Genomic DNA, 22,819 nt, shown 5'->3' with positions numbered 1-22,819 from the left:
GCTGGAGGAAGCACTAGTTTTCTGCCCTGTGATGCTTCTCATTCACCTGGCTCCATCTTCTGGCCAAACAGAGTAATTTTTATTTCCGTATCTTGGAGCGAAGTTCTGACCACTGCATACCTCATATCCACTTCTGACATGGAGGTCACCATGAGTGTATGGGACAGAAGTAACTTTCCTACATCTGTCTCAATGAGAGATGACATAGTTTGCCCATCTCCACGATAGTCGGGTGACCCAACCATGCATTCTCCCATCCTTTCTCTTTATCCAATCCTGGTGGCTGTTGCTATGGCTGCTGCTTCCTCTCTTCCTCCTCCTCCTCCTCATCCTCCTCCTCTTCCTCCTCCTCTTCATCCTCTTCCTTTTTCTCCTCCTCCTTCTCTTCCCCCTCCTCCTCTTCCTCTCCTTCTTCCTCCTCTTTCTCTTCCTCCTCCTCTTCCTTCTCCTTCCTTTTTCTTCTTCTTTACTATAGTTTTCTATTTGTTCATTTGCTTGTTCTGGAGATTAAGGCCAGGGAGAGCCATGCTACCTGCAAGCTCTACCGCTCAGCCACACCCCAGCAGCTTCATATGGTTTGACCTGATCTATTCTGTAATGAGGCCATGTTACCTGGGGTCATTGTCACATCCCCTGCATCTTCCTTCTGCTATGCTCTTCTCATAACCTCTTCTCTTCCTTCTTCTCCCCCTCTTTCTTTCTCTCTTCTTCTTCCTTCCCACTCTCCAACTTTTGACGCCAAAGGAACCCTCACAACTCTTCCTAATAGGTAATAAACGTCTGCACAAGGTCTGTATCTTTGGTGCCTGCAGGTCCATCATACAATTAGCAAACATTTATTAGTATTCACTGTGCATGGGGTACAGATGCTCCCCCAGCCAGTGAACTAGAAGCTTGTAGTATACTTGTGAAAATACCAGAAATATGTGGACTTTTATAACTGGCCTCTTAAGCAAGTCCTTTGCATTTTTAGGTTACAGCATCTAACCCTATATAGTTTTTTGTCTTTCTCTTGGAGACAGACCACAGAGGAATGCAGCTTACTGCCTTTCTCCCTCTGACTCACACTTAGCCAACTTTCTTATACAATCCCAGACCACCTGCTAGAGTGGTGTTGCCCACAGTGGGCTGTCCCCGCTTGCATCAATTCCCAACTAAGAAAATGCCCCAATCTAATCTGAAAGGGCCAATTCCTCGGTTGAGGCTGCCTGGCCTACTCGTCCTGCTTGTAGGATGAAGGGGGAAATGGAAATCAAGAAAGGAAGTCATAATTCACAACTGCATGCACATATATTCTTCTGTTCCCTTTTCTACAGCGTGTTCACAACTTCACCTTGCCCTCCTGGGCCACGGAGGACGTCATGACTAAGTTGAAAGAGTTATCAGAATTATCTCTGCTATCTCTTTATGGAATTCACAAGCAGAAAGAGAAGTCTAGACTCCAAGGGGGTGAGTATTTTTTTTTTCAAACAAGAAAAGAATGTTCGCTCTGGAGTTGAACAGTCTGGGTCTGAGCTCTAGTTCCGTCACCCACCCAGTGATTGGCTTTACACAGATCACTTTATTGTCTTGAAGTTTTCATTCTGCAGAGTGGGTATGATAAGAACCATATGCACGAGACACTGATGACTAAAATGAATGTATGTTTAAGAGACTTAGAACAAATAGTGCGGGGTACCTAACACACTGTCCATCGACACTGCATTGACATTGCCCACTCTGGGTGTAATTTTTACATCTGGAAATTAAAGTTTGGGGCTAAAGACAAATGGTCTTTTCCATTTCTTCCAGGCAAAATAATTTAAGACTTATGTCTGGGTTCCAGGAGAGTGGATTGTGTCTGGTAGCTGATAGGGTGAAGTACACGTGTGAAGTTTGGCAAAAGCTGGATATGCTTTGCAAACAGTTGACAAATACCACAATTGACAAGTTTATATGACTTCTTCCGATGGCACTGAAAGCCATCGAGACATTGATCAGTGACCCCACTTCACAGTTGTAGTCTTTGACACCCTCCCATCATGAAGGCAAAGCCACTAAGAGGGATCCTGGGCCCTTAAATCAGGATAGAGGAGTAGAAGAAAGAAGCCAAGATAGGTGGATACAGAGGCCTGCAAGGATGCTGATGTAAGCAGGCCAAGATGCGAATTAGGGAGGGTCAGCTTCAGATGTGGTTAATGTAGTCATTAGCATGGGGTAAGCAAGAGACGGTCCAGCTGTGTTAACTGTTGACGCGGCAGAGACGATCTCTCAGGCTGACGTGTTCTAAATGTTTTGAGGATGGTAGTATAATTATATCAGGATTTTGGCTACTAGTAGATGAAATCACTCAAGTCATTGACTAGAAGAGGAGGTGACTGCAGCTAGAAAACTAGTGTTGTCTTTCAGCTGTCACCAAAAGAACAGTGTGGGAGGCATGAAATCAGGAAGGCCAGGAGCAAATTTGAATAAGACAAATAAAGTAGGTTAAAGTAGGGCTGATGGCATAAGACAATGGTCATCGAGGATCTAAGGGTGTTACTTAGCTGCTGTGGCAGAAGCCCCCATTGCATGACACAGAGGCAGACCTTTGTTCAGGTCTTTTCTCCACATTGACTTTCTCTCTCTGCACCAAACTCCTGCCTGCGAGGAAGGCAGTGTGTCACACCAGAAAGGAGTCTTCAATGGAACTTGGTGTACTAACAAGTTTAACGAGTAGGGTACAGACCGGGAGAAGAACCAGGAAAGAAGCTCCATTTCCGGTGCTTCACAGCAAAGGATGCAGAGGACCTCGCTGGCCACACAAGCAGAAGGCCTCAGTTCTGGTCCAGCAGACACCAATAGTATGTTTCAGTCTCAAGCCCCAACAGGAAGTGAAGGTGGACTCCTAGACTCCGTCCCCCAACTACATCAGTGATGAGTTCAGGAATGCAGTCTTCAGAGTGTAGGCTGAAGCATCAGTACACCCCCAGCAGTGGTTAGGAGACTCTTGGACCCTACCTAGGATCTGTAGAATGAAAAAACATTTCATTTTAATTAAATCCTAATGTGCTTTACATTGGACAGAAGTCTAACGCTGATTGCATGGATTTGTTTATATGAGCAGAGGTGGGGTTCATGCTAGCTTTATTCTTTCCTACTACATCTCCCCACTTTGCCTCCTAGAGGATCGAATAGGGGATGGGGGCACTTCCTCTCTGAAAGTATTAGTTCTCCATTTGAAGAGAGGATTGTACTAGATTCTGTACAGAATAGTCCTTCTCCAAGATGTCTTGGAGTATAAAGGCTGACATTGACATGAACACACTTGACCTATTTTCTGGGTCAAATTCATTGCCCTTAGGTAGCTAGAAAACTTGTTTCTTCCATGGGATTTCTGTTGTTGTTGTTGTTGTTGTTGTTGTTGTTTTGAGATAGGATCTCCTCTCCGGATAGCCTTAAAGTCTCTACGTAGATAGACCAGGCTGTTCTTGAACTCACCGAGATATCTCTGCCTCCCAAGCGCTGGAATTAAAGGTATATACCACCATGTCCAGCTTCCTGCATGGGTTTTTACAAAACATTCTCTCAGCCTGTTGTTATGATCCTGTTAGGTGAGAGAGAGACACTTGTCAACTGTATGATGATTGAAAGGTAAAGTACCTGGACACAACCCTATGTAGAAAGCATACATTGCCTCCTGACACAGCAATATCAGAACACCTGGGTGTCATCTCACCTTTGCTGAAATTTTTGTTTTGTACTTGGTTTTGTGGATGGCAGTGTTCAGTAAGATGTGCCCTTACGTACCTCCTGTCTTAGTTAGGGTTTTCCTATGTGAACAGACACCATGACCAAGGCAACTCTTACAAGGACAATATTTAATTGGGGCTGGTTTACAGCTTTAGAGGTTCAGTCCATTATCATCAACATAGAAGCATAGGAACAGCATCCAGGCAGGCATGGTGCAGAAGGAGCCAAGAGTTCTACATCTTCATCTGAAGGCTGCTAGCAGAATACTGACTTCCAGGCAGCAAGATGAGGGTCTTAAGCCCACACCCACAGTGACACACCTACTCCAACAGGGCCACACCTCCAAATAGTGCCACTCCCCAGGTGAAGCATATACAAACCATCACACCTCTCAAACCCCCAAGTGTAGTTCAGGAACATTTATCTATTCTTGCCATAGACTAGGGACTGCCAAATAACTGCCTGAGAGCTGAATTCAGCCCTGTGCCTGGTTTTGTAAATAAGTTCTCATTACATTGCATTTATCCAGCTTTTGTGAACGCTATCTACACTATTACTCTCTCCCTGCGTTTACCCTACTACTCCTTCCTGGTGCTTTCCTCTTCTACTCCTACTTGGCAAGATCTGGCTTTCTGTTCCAAGATTGTTTTAGACCTTTGTATAGTTTTAGTCTCTCTATAAGAGCCGTGCCAGGGTGAATCCACACAGATAGTTGGGCCATTAGCCTCTCCCCACTGCACCACACCCATTCCTTCCTGAAAACCTGCCCTGCCGTGCCACCAGTCACCTGACCTTTATGGCATCCTTGTACAAACTGAACATCATCACCCTTTCTGGTGGGGAAAGATAGAACCTGGCACTTCTGCCTAGCCCTTTGGAGAGACGGAAGTCAGTGTTCCTCCGAATGGAGACGACACATTGGAGTCAGAAGTCACAAAGGGATTGATGGACAATGTTCCAGCAATGGCTACAAAGGGGGTTCTGATAAGGTTTTATTGAAACAGCCACACTCATATTCTGTTTTGCCTATAGCTATGTCCCTGGTACCACTATAAAACTGACCACAGCCCACTCCTGAGCCAGAGCACACACACACCAACAGGGCTTCAAGGATTCAACTCTCTTGAGACTCAACACAGAAGGTTGGGAACGAGGGAGGTGTCTCCGAGGCAGTATGTCCTCAGAATAAACTCTGGCATTGCTGGGTGTCTACCCTCTGCCACTTTCCCCAGCTTTGACTGTCTACAAACTGCAAACAGCAATTGTTTGTCTACTTTGCTCAATACCTCAAGAGAAGAGTCCAAATTTGGATGTAAGGGAAATGAAGATCAACTCTGCAAATGACATACAGAAGTGTTACGTGGAAACTAATGATGCTGGCTGGTCCCATTTAGTCCCTCCCTCCCCCCTCTCTCCCTCTCTCTGTCTCTCTCTGTCTTTCATACACACACACACACACACACACACACACACACACACACACACCCTGGCTAAGCTTTAAAAAAAATGGTTCACAGGAGAAAGTTCATGGTCTGTATATATAGGGAGAGTTGCTTCTTCCAGGGCCTCCCACAGGTCTGACTACCAGCTAGTAGAAGCCAGAGGTGAAGGTTCAAGTACCTGCCATGCCATCATCTCATGCTGACTTTGAAAAAGACCATCAGCTAACAATGAACTGTCTTTATAATCTGAAAAGCGTGGAAATTTTCAAGAGTATCAGCCTCCTAACTTGGGCTTTAATGAAAGCTAGGATAAGAGAGGGCTCGGGGGCCCACTCAGATCTCCTCTCCAAGCTGTGTAAGGCATGGGTGCCTCTAAGTTTCAGTTTTCACAAGACCTAAATCACACTGCTTGGCATGCGGCAGATTATGAGCCAAGTCTTTGCCTAGTCTGTTAACTCAAAACAGATAGAACTGTTGACTGTGCTTAGACAAGAAGCCCACAGACCACTGTAGAAGCCTAGGCTTGACTCAGCTCTGTTGTCGATCTTGTCTCCTTTAAGGCGTCCTGGTCAATGAAATCCTCAAGAACATGAAGCTTGCAACTCAACCACAGAAGTTCAAAAAGCTGGTCATGTATTCTGCAGTAAGTATTTCTGTGGGCATTTAGCATAGACATACATGTTCAAGTGTAGGACATCATCATCTTGGTGTCCTCATCACAAAGCATCTAGAATTAAATACATCATTCTGCCCTTGAGGAATTTACATTGTAATACGAATACCGACAGCAAGACAGTTATACACACCAGACAACAGCAACATGAAATCCACTAGAAGCAAGTGCTTTTGCATTTCCAAAGAGGCAGCCAGCCATGCTTCTGCTACAGGGCATGGGAAAGAGATGCCTCAGGCATCCTGAATTAGACAGACCTGAAACATTAAAAGAAAAGGGATAGAAAGCACTTCCCCTTTGGTACATAGGGCTTGGGAAAGAACTGCCAGAACAGCGAACAGCTAGGAACGCTTTTTTGTGGAGACTCTGGTATCGAATTAAAAAAATAACAACTAACTGGTCTACCTGATATAGAATCTTGTAGCTACATGCAACTGTTTAAACCTAAATCGATTATAATTACATAGAACAAAGCATCAGGCTGAATGTGGTAATTCCTGCTTGTAATCCCAGCATTTAACTGGAAGGCTGAGACAGGAAGATTGCTGAGTCCAAGGCAAGTCTGGACCACACAGGACAGTGTTTCTTAACCTGTGGGTTGAGACCCCTTTGGGGATGAATGACCTTTATACAGGGGTCGTATATCAGACATCCTGCATATCAGATATTTACATTACAATTCATAACAGTAGCAAAATTATAGTTATGAAATAGTAATGAAATAAGTTTGTTATTGTGGGGTCAAAGCAACACGAGGAACTGTATTAAAGGGTTGTACCATTAGAAAAAGTTGAGAATCACTGACATAGAGAGTTCCAAGCCAGTCTGGGCTGTATACTGAAACCCTGTTTAAAACAGAAAGATGGGGCAGGGGGTAGAGGGAGGGAGGGAAGGAAGAGGAAAAAAGAAAAGGAACAAGAAAGCTTAAGGACCTCAGTTGCACTGTTCACTGGGGAAGACTGGTCTGGGGAGGTAAAATGGGGGCAGCACTGTGAGAGCGCATCCTCCTGTAGGTGACTGGAAGCTGAGGACAGGATATGGTATGAAGATAGTGCACACTGAGGGCTAAGTCAGGGTGTGGCACAAAACTAGGGTAGTAACAGGAAGGAAAGCGTTAGCTGGGTTATGCAGAAAGCTATGGTTTGGCCTGAGAAAAGGAAAGGTACCTGAAGACATGGGGACATTATTACCATCAGGAACTCTAAATGGAAATGACCAGAGAAGTAGCCCACACAGGGAGATAAGGGAAGAGCTCTGAGGGAGAGGTGAGCCTGAGACTAGACAATGCTGCCAGCTGAGTAAAGTTTCAAAATGTGCTTCCAGTCCTAACTCGTTTAGATTCTACAAAGTCTCAGCCATGGGTCCTCTTTTCTCACTAGATTGGTACTAACTCCTGAATATGTGTGCACTGCTGTACATCTTAGATACCCAGATGTATGCAATAAGTGTGTGTGTGTGTGTGTGTGTGTGTGTGTGTGTGTGTGTGTGTGTGCTTCCCCAATACTGGGATTGAACCCAGGGATTTGTGCACTATACCAACTGAGGTATAGTAGCCTTGGCCCTGGACAGTTCAAATATTCCCCTATTTTATAGAAATGGAAGGTACAGATTGCCCAAGATTACATAGTAAATAACCATTGCCTTAATTACTTACTTTTTAAGTCTTGAACTCTCCACTTCCCCACATCTTTAACCTCCCTACACATCCTTGGTCTCCTGTACTCTTCTTCAACTTTAAAATCAACGATGCTGCAAATACGTGGGAAATGTAACTTACCATGTGTCCAGGACTTTTTTAATGTGTTGAAAATCAATATACCATGCAGAAGCAGGGAGACCCTCCACAGGCATGAAACTGAAAATAAGAAGATTCTCTTCACAATTATTCTACTTATGAAACTAAGCAAGGTGCCTAATTTCTCTAGATATCAATTTTTTCATATTTTAAACAAAAACAATAGATGAGTAAATCCTACTGCCCAGACATGCAAGATAAGCTCACTCTTTCCCCTTTTCCATATTGTCATTGAGAGTATGGAGGACTCGAGAATTGGCACTGTATCCTACACAGGTTGAAGCCTGCCACGTGTAAGATCTGAATCAGGAAGCAAACAGTAAAATTACTTGTTTCCTATCTCTGTAGCACGACACTACTGTGAGTGGCCTGCAGGTGGCGCTAGACGTTTATAATGGACTTCTACCTCCCTACGCTTCTTGCCACATAATGGAATTGTACCATGATAATGGGTAAGTGCCTGCTTTGCTCTTATCAGTTTGGGTCTGTTTGTTTGTGTTTGAGACAGGATCCTACTATGTATCCTTGGCTACACTGTCTGGAACTCATAGAGATTTTTTTAAATATATTTTTTTATTAATCCTTGGAGAATTTTATAAATGTACTCAATGTACTTTGAATGTGTTCACCTCCATCTTCCCGTGAACTCCTCCTGGATTCACAACACACACACACACACATACACACACACACACACACACACACACACACACTTTCCCAACTTCATCCTCTATATGTTACCTACCCAGCTAAGTTCAATGATGGCCATATAATCATGGGTGTGGGACTAGCTCCTGGAGAATGTCAACCTACCAGGACCACACCTCCAAAGCAAACTAACTATTCCTCTTCTATATCCCAACCCATCAACCCTCTATAGCACTCAGCTAGGTGTTTCATTCTTGACTTGTTTGTTTAGACAGCGTTTCACAACATAGCTAGAGTTGGTCTTGAACTCAGTTTGCAGCACAAGCTGGCGCTGATCCTCCCTCCCCGGCCTTCAGAGTGCTAGAGGTACAGGCATGTGCTACTATGCCAGCCTGCAATGATTGGGTCTTGCTGACTTAAGGCCAGTCTCTACTTGGTTTGGCTTTATATTCAAAGGGAAGGGATAGTGATAACAATACTTTTGGCTCCTTCAATTCCGTGAGCCTTTTGGGAAATAATGTATCCACAGAAGATAGATTGAGAAGAACATCCAAAGAGAAGGAAATTAATTTTTTTAAATGAAGGTAATATAACAAGTAGGCAGACATTACATTTTTTTTCCCTTGTGGGGAAAAACTGTCTAGTTTAAGACACCAAGAGGGAAAGGAAGATGCCTGATGAGTATGTAAAATATCTTCAATTAAACAGTGCAAACCTGTGACTCATATCCACCAGCTGACAGTCTTAAAGCAGTATTAACCCACTGGCGGCCTGGTATGACCCTCCACCAATGACTAGCTTGGCCTCTGAAAGAAGAAAGAGCAAAGACAAGTCAGGTTAGAGATTTCAAATGTCCTAGTTTACTGGGACTGAGGGACTTGAGCCATTTTGAGCATTCTATGAATGCCTTGAAAGACATACAACAGTCACAGCTGCTACACCAGCTCCTTGGGTTCAGTGCCAGCAAAGACAGTTTCCCATAGTTTCTATCAGACACTTTGCTAACACAAGATTTGGCTAGAAGTGAACTTACTACCATCCTAACCTAGGCCAAAGGCAGAGCACCTCCCCTGGCAACATAGCAAAGTGACCACCGAAACCCATGCTAGCAAGGCAAAGCCAAGTGGTGAAACGCAAGCTCTCATTTTTACATGAGGTGTGTGCTCTGATTGGCCCAAATCCATGCCTTCATTTGCATATGAGATGCACTGTGATTGGTCCACATACCTCTTCTCTTAATATATGTGTTAGGCTGTTCAGGGTCTCTTAGCAGGGAGACTCTTTCCTGTAAGGAAATGTTAAAATACCACCCAGACTTCATCCTTAGCCAATTTCTTAACTGTTTACAAAGAAAGTGGGTCCATTGTGGTCAGGAGAAGATAGACACTCTCTTTCCTAAAACTCTGACTGAGCGCTAAGCATGAAAAAGTAGAACTAAAATGTCAACTTAGCTACTCTTGCTCTCAGACAATTCAAGTCAATGGAGAGAAGACCCCACAGTGGAAACTAGCAAATAGATCAGTAAGAGTTTGGAAATGAATGTTCTCTCATTAACACGAGAGTTTGAAGGCCACTCTGGGCATGTAGTTGAGAAATCTAGCTAAATCCTAGCATCGGCTCTAGGAATAGGCTGTCTCTTTAGATCTAAGACAAGAAGCATTATCAACTTTCCTCGGCCCTCCGTCCTCTCTGGTGTCTGCACCAATAGTCCTGAGTTTACTGAGGTGCGAAGTCCGGGCCTGGCTTATTGGGGTGTGCAGTTCTAAACTTGATTTATTCAGTATGTGGTCCTAAACTTGCTTTACTGGGGTGTGCAGTCCTGAGCTTGCTTATTAGAGTGTGAAGTCATAAATGTTACTGGGGGACCATAGTATGTTCTCACTGGATCACTTTCTCGAATGGCCTCAATCAAGCCCCTGTTATTAACTTTTCTACCAAAAAACCCAAACACACACAAACTTTCTCAAAGAGTCACACACATACACACAAGTTAACCTGGTTGTTATGGTAGAATAATTTTCTCTGTACTCCAAGGAGGAATCAAAGGTTAAAGTTGATTGCCTGCTTTAAGTTAGAACAAGGGGGAGCCATCCAAGTTAACATAGGCTTTAGTTGTTTATTACCTGATCCTGACTCCAAAGTCATCCTTTCAGACTTTCTGCTGAAAGAAGGCAAGATAGTAACACAGGCTGTTTCCAGTCCCTAGCGGTTAACTTTCCCTTCTGCATCAGTGAAGATCAGCCCCTTAGAGGCTTCGCACAGTGGGAATTAAGCTCTGTGTATCTAAGCCTCCAGCGCGGGGTGTAGCTGGTCACTAGGTCAAGGCTGGTATTTCTCGGTGTGATAGCAGGTGAGGATGATTGGCAATCATCATCACCACCACCACCACCACCATCATCATCATCACTGGGCTTTTGACCTACAGCTTGGAGAACTGCCCACCTTCAGGCAGCTTATACAAAGGAGTTAGGGAGTGGAAAAGGTGATTGTATCAAGTACCCCAGACCCAAAGAAACATGTCGTTTCGTTCATACCTTACTGGTTAAAATGACACACTCGATCCCATCAAGCTTCATGGGAGTCTTCAAAATGCAGTCACTTCTGGGCCCTAGTTCTAGTCTTTGGAAAGCTAATTATGATTTTGATGGACTATTTATTGGTCATCAGGCCACTGGGGGGAGGGGCTGCTGTTACTGAAAATGTCACTCCAAGATGTAAGTACCAATTCGTGCCATATTGGGGAGTTGTTTTTTTTATGTATCTTAAGGGATGGAGAAATGGCTTAATGAACACAGTGCTTGCTAGGCAGATATGAGGACTTGAGTCCAGATCCCTGCCCCTGTATTAAAACTGTGTATGTGTGCATCTTACAGCCCCAATCCTGAGTGTCAGACATAGGCAGATCCTGGCAATAAACGGCCAGACACTATAGCCAAAACAGCAAGCTCCACATCTACCACTGAGAGACCCTGTCTCCAAATTAAGGATAAAGCAAGGGAGGAAGATGCCTGACGTTAGCCTCTGATCTCCACCCATGAACACATAGGTGTGCGTGCACACACACATGCCATATCACACGCCTATACACACAAACAAAAACACATCTCATGAGTGAACATTTGCAGTACTGTGTTTATTCTTTAAAGTGCTACTTTAAAGGCTTGCATATGACGACAGCTACAAGTTGAAACTTGCAGTCATCGTGATGAGACAGATCATTAAATCCTACTCGAGTTTCTCTCCTGACTCTTTCACTGTTACTTCCACAGTCAGTTTGGTGCAGGGCCATTCAACCTTCCAGCTGTTTGGTTTTAGAAGTAAGATTTGGGGAGAGCCCTACTTAGAACAACTCAGGATTCGAATCCATATCCAGTTTCTCTCCGAGAGAACTTGATCTGACATCTTGGCCTACCCCCAGTTGTCTATGTTGTTCACTTCTGTGTTTATGGCTGAGGCGGAGGACATATTTAGAATACTAAAACAATCCCTGAGAGGAGAGAAATAAGAGAGGAATGAATGAAAATCACTGAAGGGACAGAATATGAAAGTGAGTCCCAACATCTCGGCAGACTCCCACATTCCCCCTTCTTTGGAAATGAGTAACACTCTTTACTCATTTCTATGGTTTGTCATTAGCAGAAAACTGGAAAGCAAAAATTTCTCTCATGTACAAAGATAAACATTCTCCTTACCCAGAGATCAAATGGAAACAGAGATGAAGAAAGCCCCTCCCCTATTCCCTGAGCTGACTGCTGTCCTCTGGAGCAGTGATTCTCAACCTTCCTAATGCTGAGACATTTTCATACCGTTCCTCATGCTGTGGTGACCCTTAACCATCAAATCATGTTCGTTGCTACTTTGTAGCTATAATGTTGCTACTGTTTAAATAGTAATGTAAACATCTGTGTTTTCCAATGTTCCTAGACAACTCCTAACCACAAAGGGAAGTTCAACCACAAAGGAGTCGCAAGCCACGAGTTGAGAATAGCTGTCCTAGATGAAGCCTCCAGCTTGTCACTTAGGACCTTATACGAGGCCAGTTTAATACATGAGAGCTAAGAAATTAGAACAGTTCATTCCCTCAATACAAAAGTAAAGAAAGCTACACCGAGGAATAAGTCCAGATTCAACAGGAACTAGGGGGTATTCATAACAAACAAACAAACAAACAAACAAACAAAGCCTGTCTTGAGAGAGGTCTCTGCAGTTCGGAGCACATACTGCTCTTACAGAAGACTTGGAGTTTGGTTCTCAGCACCACATCGGGAAGCCCAGAAAGAACTGCCTGTAATTACAGCTCCAGGAGATCTGAGCCCTCTTCGTTTCTCCATGGATACCCACACACACGGTATACACTCACAAGCATACACACATATAAAATAAAATAAGTCTAAAAAAAAAAAAGAGAAAGAAACAACCAGCAGATCCTCATTCTTATTCAAAGTCACACCCACCTCTACTAATTAGCATCTTCTCTGATGAAGGATACTGGTCCTCATCCTCTGTGCCCTGTTTATCTAACAAGTCAGCCCTCCCAATTCCACTCCCCAAGCCTATTGCACCTGTCTTAATCTCTACATCCCCTGCACCCCTCCATCCCCACACAAACTGGCTGGAATCCCTTCTTTCTCACGAGCTCTTTTGCTGGTCCTTAGGAATATGTTACAGCTGGGTGGAAAGAAATTTTACAGAACAACTTAGCATTGCAGAACTAACAGCTCTGTCCTCTGCCTGTCGCACCAGGGGGCACTTTGTGGAGATGTATTATCGGAATGAGACCCAGAACGAGCCCTACCCACTCACGCTGCCGGGCTGCACCCACAGCTGCCCTCTGGAGAAGTTTGCAGAGCTACTGGACCCTGTGATCCCCCAGGACTGGGCCACAGAGTGTATGGGCACAAGCAGTCACCAAGGTACTGAGAACACTTGGGGTTAATGAGCTTGCAGCGCTCTGCAGGAAGTGCAAGGTGCCTTCTCAAGCAGCTGGGGTTTCCAGAAAGTTCTTTAGCTTTTGTCCCCAGCTTGAAAGGAAATAGGTTTGGATCAATAACTGTTTCATTTAGGAACCTCTCGCTGTAAGCCACGGCTCTCTGTCGAACCTTACTCCTACCTGCCATAATCCCTAATTTGGTTGGTGTTTCTTTCACTGTTAGTGTAAAAACAAAAACAAAAACCAGTTGCCAGTGTAATCAGGAATAAGAGTTAGGTCAAAGTTGTGGGGCTGTCGTGGGATCCATGAATTGTACAAAGAACCCCCATTGTTGAAGGACTCAAAGTTTTTGCTTGAGCAGGATGGAATTATAACCTCACCGGAAATGTCTGATGTAAAACAGGTTTCAAACGAAGCCTACCAGTTAGCGTACCAGCATGAAAAGGAAGACACTTATCCCAGGCTAATGTGCAAAGGACTGATTACCCCGACAACAGTGCTCACCTGTTCTTCTCTCACAAGGCAAAAAGATGAGACAGGAGAACACCTGAAGGAGCTTTCCATACCCAGCCTAGAACGATCAGATTTTACATGTATGTTAAAACACGCTGGGTAGCAAAAACTGAAAAATAAAAGCCTCTCTGTGTCCCTTCATGTTCCTTTCAAAGAAACTAAAACTCAAGCTTTTCCGGAAAGCTCCATATATGGCATCCATACAGCAGCTCCTGGAAGGCACTTTGTAGTCAATAAATAACCTGACAAGAACAAGATATCCAGACACGGCACCTCAGAGGTCAGAGTGCTCCACCGAGGCTCTCCCAGAACTCCAGAGCCTGAGATGCAGAATCTAAAGCTGATTCACAAGAGGCGATATGAGGGTTGACAAGCTTCTGTGTGTTACTTCTCCCCATGTAAAGAACTGTCTTCCAGCAGTGAGGCAAGTGAGAAGCCGTGAATAAAAGCATCATGATTAGGAAGTTCAAAAGAAGATACTTTAATAACGAACTTTGAAAAGCTTATGTTTATTTCATTAGAATAAAATTCCTGCGATCAGACATGAGGGCTCTCTTTTTACCTGGAGGGTGGCAGGTGTTTTTACAGAAGTGACTGTTAATATAATATAAAATGACTCAGCTGGGTTTTTAAGTTAATTTTTTACATTAAAATATAGTTTGAATTTCTTCTGACAAAGAGTTAAGCAGTGGCTAGCTCTACCTCATCTACTCAAGATAGAATCTGACGAGAAAGTATCCTTAGGACGTTTACAATGTGTTAAAGAAGTGATGTGTCTTACTCGGAACAAGAACATGTTTTGCAACTCTGTGGGTTATGGTGTGAACAAGAATTATAGGATATAAGAATCATAAGATAAAGTATCAGTTCTACAAAGCAAGAATTCTATCTGTTGTGTCCTCAATACCTCAGAGAGCCAGTATAGGACATTGTTTTATGCTCAATAAATATTTTCTCACTGGTGTATAATTAGTCATCTTTCCTCCCGAGCTCCCTCTTACCTTGATTAGACACAATACCCAGCAGCCTGGGAGTCCTGTTTGGCCCACTCTGTACTTTATCCCCTAGCCAGTGTATCTCATCTTGTTAAACCTATCTGCAGCGTGTTTGTAGAATTTCCCCCTCCACACAGCAGCCTTGGCAATTCAATACCCAAGGGAAGAGAAATAGGACAATGATCAGAGCATATCAACCAGAAGGAAAAGCAGCGGCCACCATGCTTCAGTGTCCTGTGCAGATCTAAGGGTGAAACATGTGTCTCTTCCTGACACTGACTTCCACAACTTCTCTTTAGTTGCTTGACATTAGTCGCAGCTGCTCCTCACAGACATCAGCAAGTGACACAAACCAGAGGGCTTGCTTCCGATTCAAGTTGCCAACACCCTGCTGGTTCGGGTTTGTTAGGAGTCTGTGGGACAAGATGGCCTCTGATAAAATAAACTCTATATATGAACTTCCTGATAAGAAAGGACTAGACTCTACCACTGTTCAAGAAAGTCTCAGCAGATGATAGAGGCAGTAGGTAGAAATTAAGACATTCTGGATATGGGAAGTGACCACTTGGTTGGATGACTTAGCATAGGTACTATATGACAGAGGCTAAGCATGGAAGGCAGTAAGGGTGGGTGCCATTTTAATGAGGCAGCAAATTTGGTACATGATTTAGCAAATAAAAGGTAGAAGAGTTTAAAATCAATTTGACAAATAGCTGAATTGTGATCTTGGAGTGGAGGGATCGGAGGTCCGGCAGTGGAATATAGAACCCATGTTCTGAGAAAGCCAATAGCTAAAGAGAGACAAAAATAATATCCTACATGTATGAGGTGCTGGCAACTCTGCAATTGATGTTTGCAGACTGGATAAGTGTTCGTCCCTCCAGATTCAACCAGACTTCCTCAATGGAACTCTACGTTAGTTGGTCGGTAATAGGGGACAGACGCTATGAATGAGTCTCAAATGTGACTGCATTGCAAAAACCCAGTCATTGGCCATACTTGTCATGACCCTTTGTCATTTAGCATCTGTTTTGCACAGTCATAGTTAAGAGCTCCTGCTCCATTGTATCCCACCCCCCAGCATCGTTCTTCCCTCAAAGACAAGACCAACTGATTAAAACTTCTTTTTCTCACCCTGTTGCCATTGTCTTCAGTTTCCTAGGACATGTCCATCAATAAAGGTCTTGGCACTTGCAGAATTACTTGGTATACAGTAATTCAACCCCACACCTATTTCTGCCCTCAGTGGAGGCAACTGTAGCATTGGCAATGATGATCTAGCCTGTTCCCTGCCAACCAAGTCTACACTCAAGACAGACAAGACAAGCAGGGAGATAGTTGAGAAACAGGACCTAGGGATACAGGAGCTCCATGATGAAGAACACACAGGCAACACTGAAGACAAACCACAGAAACAATTAGCTAAGTCTAAGGGGTACAAGAGGTTTCTCCAATGGAGCAAGGTTTAAACAAATGCCTGAGGGAGAGAAGGAACCAGCCAGGTGAATGGAGCTGAGCAGGAAGGATAGTGCCCTAAAGAAAGGGGAGAGAGAAAGTACAGAGGTTGGAAAGCTCAAGATAGCCTGGGGCATTTTAGGAAGAGGTAGGTGAGGAGTGCTTCCTAGATCAAGCTATGCTGTTCTGGTTACTGAAAAGTTTGGGCACAGAACTAATGCTGCCATTGGCTTCTGGTTTTAGGAATATCCTGGCTACAGAGAGAGACTAGACCGGGTAGGAAGGAGGCTGAAGTCATGGAGAATAAGAGGCTACTATAGCAACTGAGGCCTAGAATGAGAGAAAGAGTGGGGCTAGGGTGTAGTTCAGGTGGGAGGGTGCTGATGCAGCATGCAGGAATACCTCGGTTTGATTCCCAGCACTGGAAAAATACTAGGTATGATGGTCCATGTCTGTAAGCCCAGCACTTGAGAAATGGAGGTGGGAATTCAAGGCCATCCTTGGCTGTATATCCAGCTAGAATGATGTGTCTGACACGTTCCCTTATGCGCTTTTGTGGCTTCCCATGTGATGAGGTCTCTTTGCAGCCCTTGCTTGCTCCAGACCTCTTTGCAATAAGAAACACTGATTGCCATCATTCCTCAGCTTCTAGAACATAACACTGCCAAATTTCTAAAGTTGTCTAAGACTGGTGTGGTGGTGCACACCTGAAATCTCAGCACTTGGAGGCAGCATGATCTTGAATTCAAGGGAGGAAATGCACCTCATTGGCAGAGTGCTTGGCTAGCATGTGTAAGGCCCTGAGTTCAAGACTCAGTACTTAAAGATGGAATGATAAGGGACAAAGTTGGGTGTCTTTCCTGAGGGTTTTTGTCTGCCTGCCTGCCTGCCTGCCTGCCTGCCTGTCTGTCTGTCTGTCTGTCTGGTTTGGTGCATTGGGTTTAGTTTGGTGTTTGTTTGTCCTCTTGAGCCCCTCGTCTAGCTTCTTTTAGATAGATCCCTTACACCAGCCCTTTCAATAATCACACTTCAAGCTCCTGTAGCTGCTCTCCTCATCCCATGCTTACCCACAGCCTCCATCTTCCACATCTACAATCCTTACTGCCACGCCTAAGTGAAGAATCATAGACCTGTTATTTGCAGCTACCTCTCGGTCACATCCATCCACAGAAGAGTCCATCATCTTGACCCACTTTCAAAATCAAGGTCATTTTCTCCTAGCATTTGGACAGATCCTTTTTTCATGGTGTCCATCTCCAGTCACAGTGCAAACCCAGGAGATTATCTCACCCACATCTTCCCCTTGACCAGGGTGTTTCATCTGTCACCAACACTTTTCAACTCAGCCACAAGAATGATCAGCATTCCAGTTCCCACCTCTGTGTCTCCACCACATCCACAACTCCAGTTCGGAGCCTCGGGTATCTTGCCTGTGATTTCAATAGGAAACCTGCCAATATCTCCCATCATGACATCCCTAGTTAATTTTCTTCAACATAGACTAGAGCATCTGGCTTCCAGGCATCCCAACTGCTCATCATTTTTGTGTGCTTCAGAGCAAGACTAAACCAGAAACATAAAAACTGGGCCCCAGTATGTGCATCAAGTCTTAAGCCCAACACTGACTCCTGTGTGCCACCCATACATAACCACTCATTGTGTCCCAAACATACCCTGGGTGACAATTTCTATCTCATGTGAAATCCTGTTCCTCTCACAGTCCATTTCAAGTCTCATAAGCTTTCCAATTTTTCCCCTTTTTACAAATTCAATATACTCTGCTGATTGCACTTTTCTTTGTTTGGATGGCATTGGTGACACCTCCACTTTAATGTGTCACAATATCACAGACGTGTCTATCTGGTTCTCCTGTTACATATTGGGTTTCTCAGGAGCAGAGCTTATGGGGTCTCAGCACCTCCCAAGGCTTGCCTAACACAGGACATGTGCTCACTGCATGAAAGTCTAGGGATGTTTATTTCATGGGACTGCTATGATAGCATAGGCAAAAATTAATGGCTAATTAAAAAATTAAATTTCTAAATTCAAAAAATTAACCATGAAAACTAACTTACCTTTTTCAGGGACTCACTATAATAGCTAGGCTGGACAGGAACTTAAAACCTTCTAAATTAGCATTGCAAATAATAGGACTACAAGCTTGTGTCATCATTCCCAGACCTATGAAAATAGAGTCTTTTAAGACATCTGAGGGGTGTGTGAATGTGTGTGTGTGTGAGTGTGTGTGTATGAGTGTGAGTGTGTGTGTGAGTGTGTGTCAGAGTGTGTGTGAGTGTGTATGTGAGTGTGTGTGAGAGTGTATGTGAGTGTGTGTGAGTGTGTGTGAGTGTGTGTGTGAGTGTGTGTGTGAGTATGTGTGAGAGTGTGTGTGTGAGTGTATGTGAGTGTGTGTGAGTGTGTGTGTGAGTGAGTGTGTGTGAGTGTGTGTGTGTGTGCGTGTGTCGGTGAGGTGTAAATCATTAGTATCTGTCTGTCTTCCTTATTTCTGTTTAGTTGCTTCTTTCTGTTCTTCAAATCTTTTTGATTCTCTCCAACTTTATCCTAGCTCCAAGGACAGTTCTAATAAACTGTTAGGATTTAACTTTCCTAAAATTAGATTTTTCATGGCATTAAAAAAGCATCCTGGGCCAGGCCGTGGTGGCACACCCCTTTAATCCCAGCACTTGGGAGGCAGAGGCAGGTGGATTTCTGAGTCCGAGGCTAGCCTGGTCTACAGAGTGAGTTCCAGGACAGCCAGGGCTATACAGAGAAACCCTGTCTCAAAAAACCAAACAAACAAACAAACAAAAAGAAAAAGCATCCTGATCATGGGGAAAACACTAAACTAAAAGTTGAGAGTTTATGAGTTCTAAGTTATTATTTTTGGTGGTTTTGCAGGGGGAGGGGAGGTTGTTTTGTGTTTGAGACATGGTTTCGTGTACCTCAGAGTAGCCTCAAATTCCCTATGTATCTGAGGAATGTCCTTGAACTTCTAACCCTCCTGGCCCTACCTCATGATGTATGAGATTATGGGTACATCTCCACCCCTACCCAATTTATGCAGTATCGGGACTCAGACCCAGGCCTTTGCTCATGGTAGGCAAGTACTCTATCAGTCGGGCCACACCCTCATTTTAGTCTCTCATTTAAGTATTAATATATTAACACTTATGTCCCAGGTACTGATCTATGATCCATAGATATCAATAGATACCGTTCTTGTATCCTGAAATGTATAGTCAATTAGAAGAAATGAGAGACAAATGATACATAATAAATGTAGTAAGTATTTTTGAAAGATTCAGATTACAAGTTCTTGTTGTTGGAAGGGAGTGGAGGATGGTGTATGAACTTTGAAATGGGAAGACTTCATTGAAAAGAGCAGACTTGTGCAAAGACAGGAAAGGAGTACCCATCTGGGGGTCTGTAAGATGAGCATTCCAGCAATGCTAAAAGCTAAAGCAATAGACCAAGCAGGGATGCTAAGGGATATTTGAAGAGAAGCTGGAAGGGCAGTGTGGCTGGATGAGTCACCATCAGGACCTCAGCTTCTGCTGTGATGGACATGAGTATCCGTGCACAGCACACTTTACCTGAAGGAGCCAAATGACAGAATTTGACTTGTAAACATTTGGCTGCTGTGTTTAAAACAGATTGTGAAGCAAGAACAGAAGCTGAGGATAGGTAAAGAGTCCATTGCAGTGGTTCTGGCAGATAGGGACAGCTCAAAGCAGATGGTGGCAGAGATGGAGAAAGCCGTTGGTTTCTGGATTTTTTTTTTCCCCAGTGGAACTGTCAGGCTTTCCTGACAGGTCAGGTGTAGATTATTTGGACAATAAAGGAATCACAGAAGACTCATTTTACCCAGAGCCAACAGAAGGAAGTTACCATCATCCAAGGGGAAGGGTGGCTATGAGAAAAAAAGATCTGGGTGGAGGAGGCTTGGATATTCTCATTTGAAATTAAGATTGAATACCTATTGGATGTCCAGAGCCCATGTGCCAGGATCCCAGCAGATGCTTGACGTAGCAGAGACTATTCAACCTGTACGTACAACGCTTTTCCCTGTACATATATACCTATGTTAAAGTTTAATTTATAGATTAGGCATGGTTAGAGATGAACGAGAACAACTGATTAGAAAATACAACAAGATTGAAGATGTAGCTCGACTGCTAGAACACTTAGCTGCCTGGCACACTCGAGGCTGGAGATTCCATCCCCAGGACTTCACAAAACCCAGTGTGATGATGCTCTTCTATAAGCTCAGTACTTGGAAGATGGAGGCAGGAGGATCAAAAAGTGTAAAGTCTTCCTTGGCTGCTACATAGCAAGTTCCTACCCACCTGGGCCACATGAGAGATGGTTTCAGAAACAAAGCAAAAATAGAACAATTATTTAAATGAATTAGAAACTAATGAATCCAATGAAGGGTATATAAATGATCTCTCTCTCTCTCTCTCTCTCTCTCTCTCTCTCTCTCTCTCTCTCTCTCTCTCTCTCTCATATATATTTCATCCTTCACTCAAGGAAAATATACCACAGTTTCTCTTCATGGATCCAACTTCTGGCATTTCTACTCTTGTTTCTTTAACCATTATTGAGGAAAATAAGGGTTACTTGAACACAGGCACTGAAATACATAACAACTGCCTGGCAAGCACGGTGCTATGGTGTGATTGGTGGGCAGGACATGCGGCTTAGGATCGACAAAGGACGACTTGCTTCATATCACGGGCGGGATGGGATGGGACAGTATGAGACACCATCATGCTACTCAGAAAGGTGTAGTATTTAAAATTTATGAGTCCTTTATTCCTGGAATTTTCCACTAATATATTCATACAATGGTTACCTACCACAGGTAACTGACAGAAAGGGAATCCATAGGTAAGGGAGACTACTGCATACCAAGTACACACTAGATACGAGTCAAGCTGAAGTAAAAAAATCATAGCTGGAGGTGAGGGTAGATTCAGAAGTCATATGCATTCAGATGGATTTAAATCATGAGACTGATAAGGTCCTGTGTTTCTAGGACAATAAAATGGTTTGCTGAGCCTTAACCAAATGATCTCTGCTTCTTCCTTTCCTGCCTCTGGGATAAGGTTAGGCTAAATCAGGGATTTTCATCTGTATTCTAGAAGCACTACTGTTCTACAGATGAGCCATCAGGACCATCATCTATCAAGGGACCTTTTTCAATAATTATGAACAATAATTATGGATTCATACTAGTACATGCTTATGCAAAAAAATGCACCCAAAGTCAACCAGTGCTCAGTTTCTCTATAAAACATGGTTTTTGAAAAATCAATTTTTAAAAATGGAATAATTCCACCTTTTTTACTCAATTGCTTGACTTATTCAGATTTTCCTTTGAACTTGTGAGCAGATTCAATGGATAATTTAACCATATAAAAAGTCATAAAATTCAGTGAGGAAGCTGAGGCAGTAGGATTGTAGATTTGAGTCCAGTCCATGGAGAGGGGAGGAAAGGAGACGGGAAGAAAGAAGAAGGAAAGATAGGGAGGCATGAAACAAGTTATCATTATGAGATGACCTAGAGATACTTTGGTCAGTTCCTATCCCTTTGTAGTAAAGCTGAGGCCAAATGTCAAAGGTCATGCTGAAACTAGAGCTTAGGTCACCTCCTGACCCCTAGCCCTGTGATCTGCCCACCACACTTTACTGAATCCAAGGCTACTTCAGAAATTCCTCTAGAATTTACAATTAAGGGAGAAAAGCTGGACAGGATGGTGCGCACCCATCATCCCAGCACTTGGGAGGGTGAGGCAGGAGGATCAGGAGTTGAAGCTAGCTCATCTTTGGCTACATTGGGAGTTTAAGGCCCCTCTGGGATATGTGAGACCCTCTCTCTGAAAACAAACAAACAAAACCAGAAGGACAAAGAAGGCAAAAAGTTATGTAAACTATATTTCTGTACATAAAATAAAGATTTTTTTTAATTCTTAAATTAAGGCCAAAAGTCAACAATGATACATGAACTTCCTTAGAGTTCATTGTTGTGATCTTCACATGTTCGGGACGTATTAATTTTATGCATATTTCTCATTCCACAGTGCTGAGGGTCATCCTGGCCACTACATTTTGCCTGGTAACTGGGATCCTGGTGGTACTACTGCTTGTCCTCATCCGTCATGGGCCCTGCTGGCAGAGAGACGTGTATCGGAACATCTGACCAGACAGCTGACCTCCAGTGACATCTCTCAATGAAGCAGTACCCGTGGGAAGCTCTTCCGCTATGTGGGGCTCTGTCCTCCCCATGCCCTCCCCTTAGAACTTGCCTAGAGTTGGTGTGAGCTCACTGCCATCGGGGAGAGTTCAGAGCTGGCAGGTTAGTTACGTCTCTTTCCCACTGAGCTGTGGTGTGGGCTGCTCACAGGGCAAGGATAGGCCTCTTTTGCAAGAGATGCCTCTGTTCTCTCACACAGAGATCCTGAAAGAAGTAAGAAGCCGAACGAGAAAGTGGGACCAAGATGTAGGTTAGAGAGAACACACTAGGTAACTCGGAATGTTAGACTGGAAGTAGAGGACCCACAGAAAAATAACTTTAGTTATTCAATAAGCTTACCTCAGTCCCTCTCTCTCTCTCTCTCTCTCTCTCTCTCTCTCTCTCTCTCTCTCTCTCTCTCT

At 43.8% G+C, this 22,819-nt stretch overlaps 1 protein-coding gene across 1 annotated transcript in view; it reads left to right on the top strand.

The window, feature by feature from the left end:
• Acpp (acid phosphatase, prostate) overlaps nt 1-22,801 on the top strand; it is a 43,995-nt gene extending 21,194 nt beyond the window's left edge. The window contains exons 7-11 of the mRNA XM_028756768.1: nt 1,317-1,449; nt 5,714-5,796; nt 7,970-8,073; nt 13,013-13,182; nt 22,246-22,801. Coding sequence (XP_028612601.1) covers nt 1,317-1,449; nt 5,714-5,796; nt 7,970-8,073; nt 13,013-13,182; nt 22,246-22,364 — 609 coding nt within the window. The 3' untranslated portion in view covers nt 22,365-22,801. The remainder of the gene's footprint in view (nt 1-1,316; nt 1,450-5,713; nt 5,797-7,969; nt 8,074-13,012; nt 13,183-22,245) is intronic.
• Nucleotides 22,802-22,819: the final 18 nt, after the last annotated feature.

This window comes from Grammomys surdaster, unplaced genomic scaffold, assembly GCF_004785775.1.
Source record: "Grammomys surdaster isolate TR1022 unplaced genomic scaffold, NIH_TR_1.0 126131, whole genome shotgun sequence".
NCBI lineage: Eukaryota > Metazoa > Chordata > Mammalia > Rodentia > Muridae > Grammomys > Grammomys surdaster.
The sequence above is the reverse complement of the archived record's forward strand: the minus strand, read 5'-3'. Positions and strand labels throughout refer to the sequence as shown.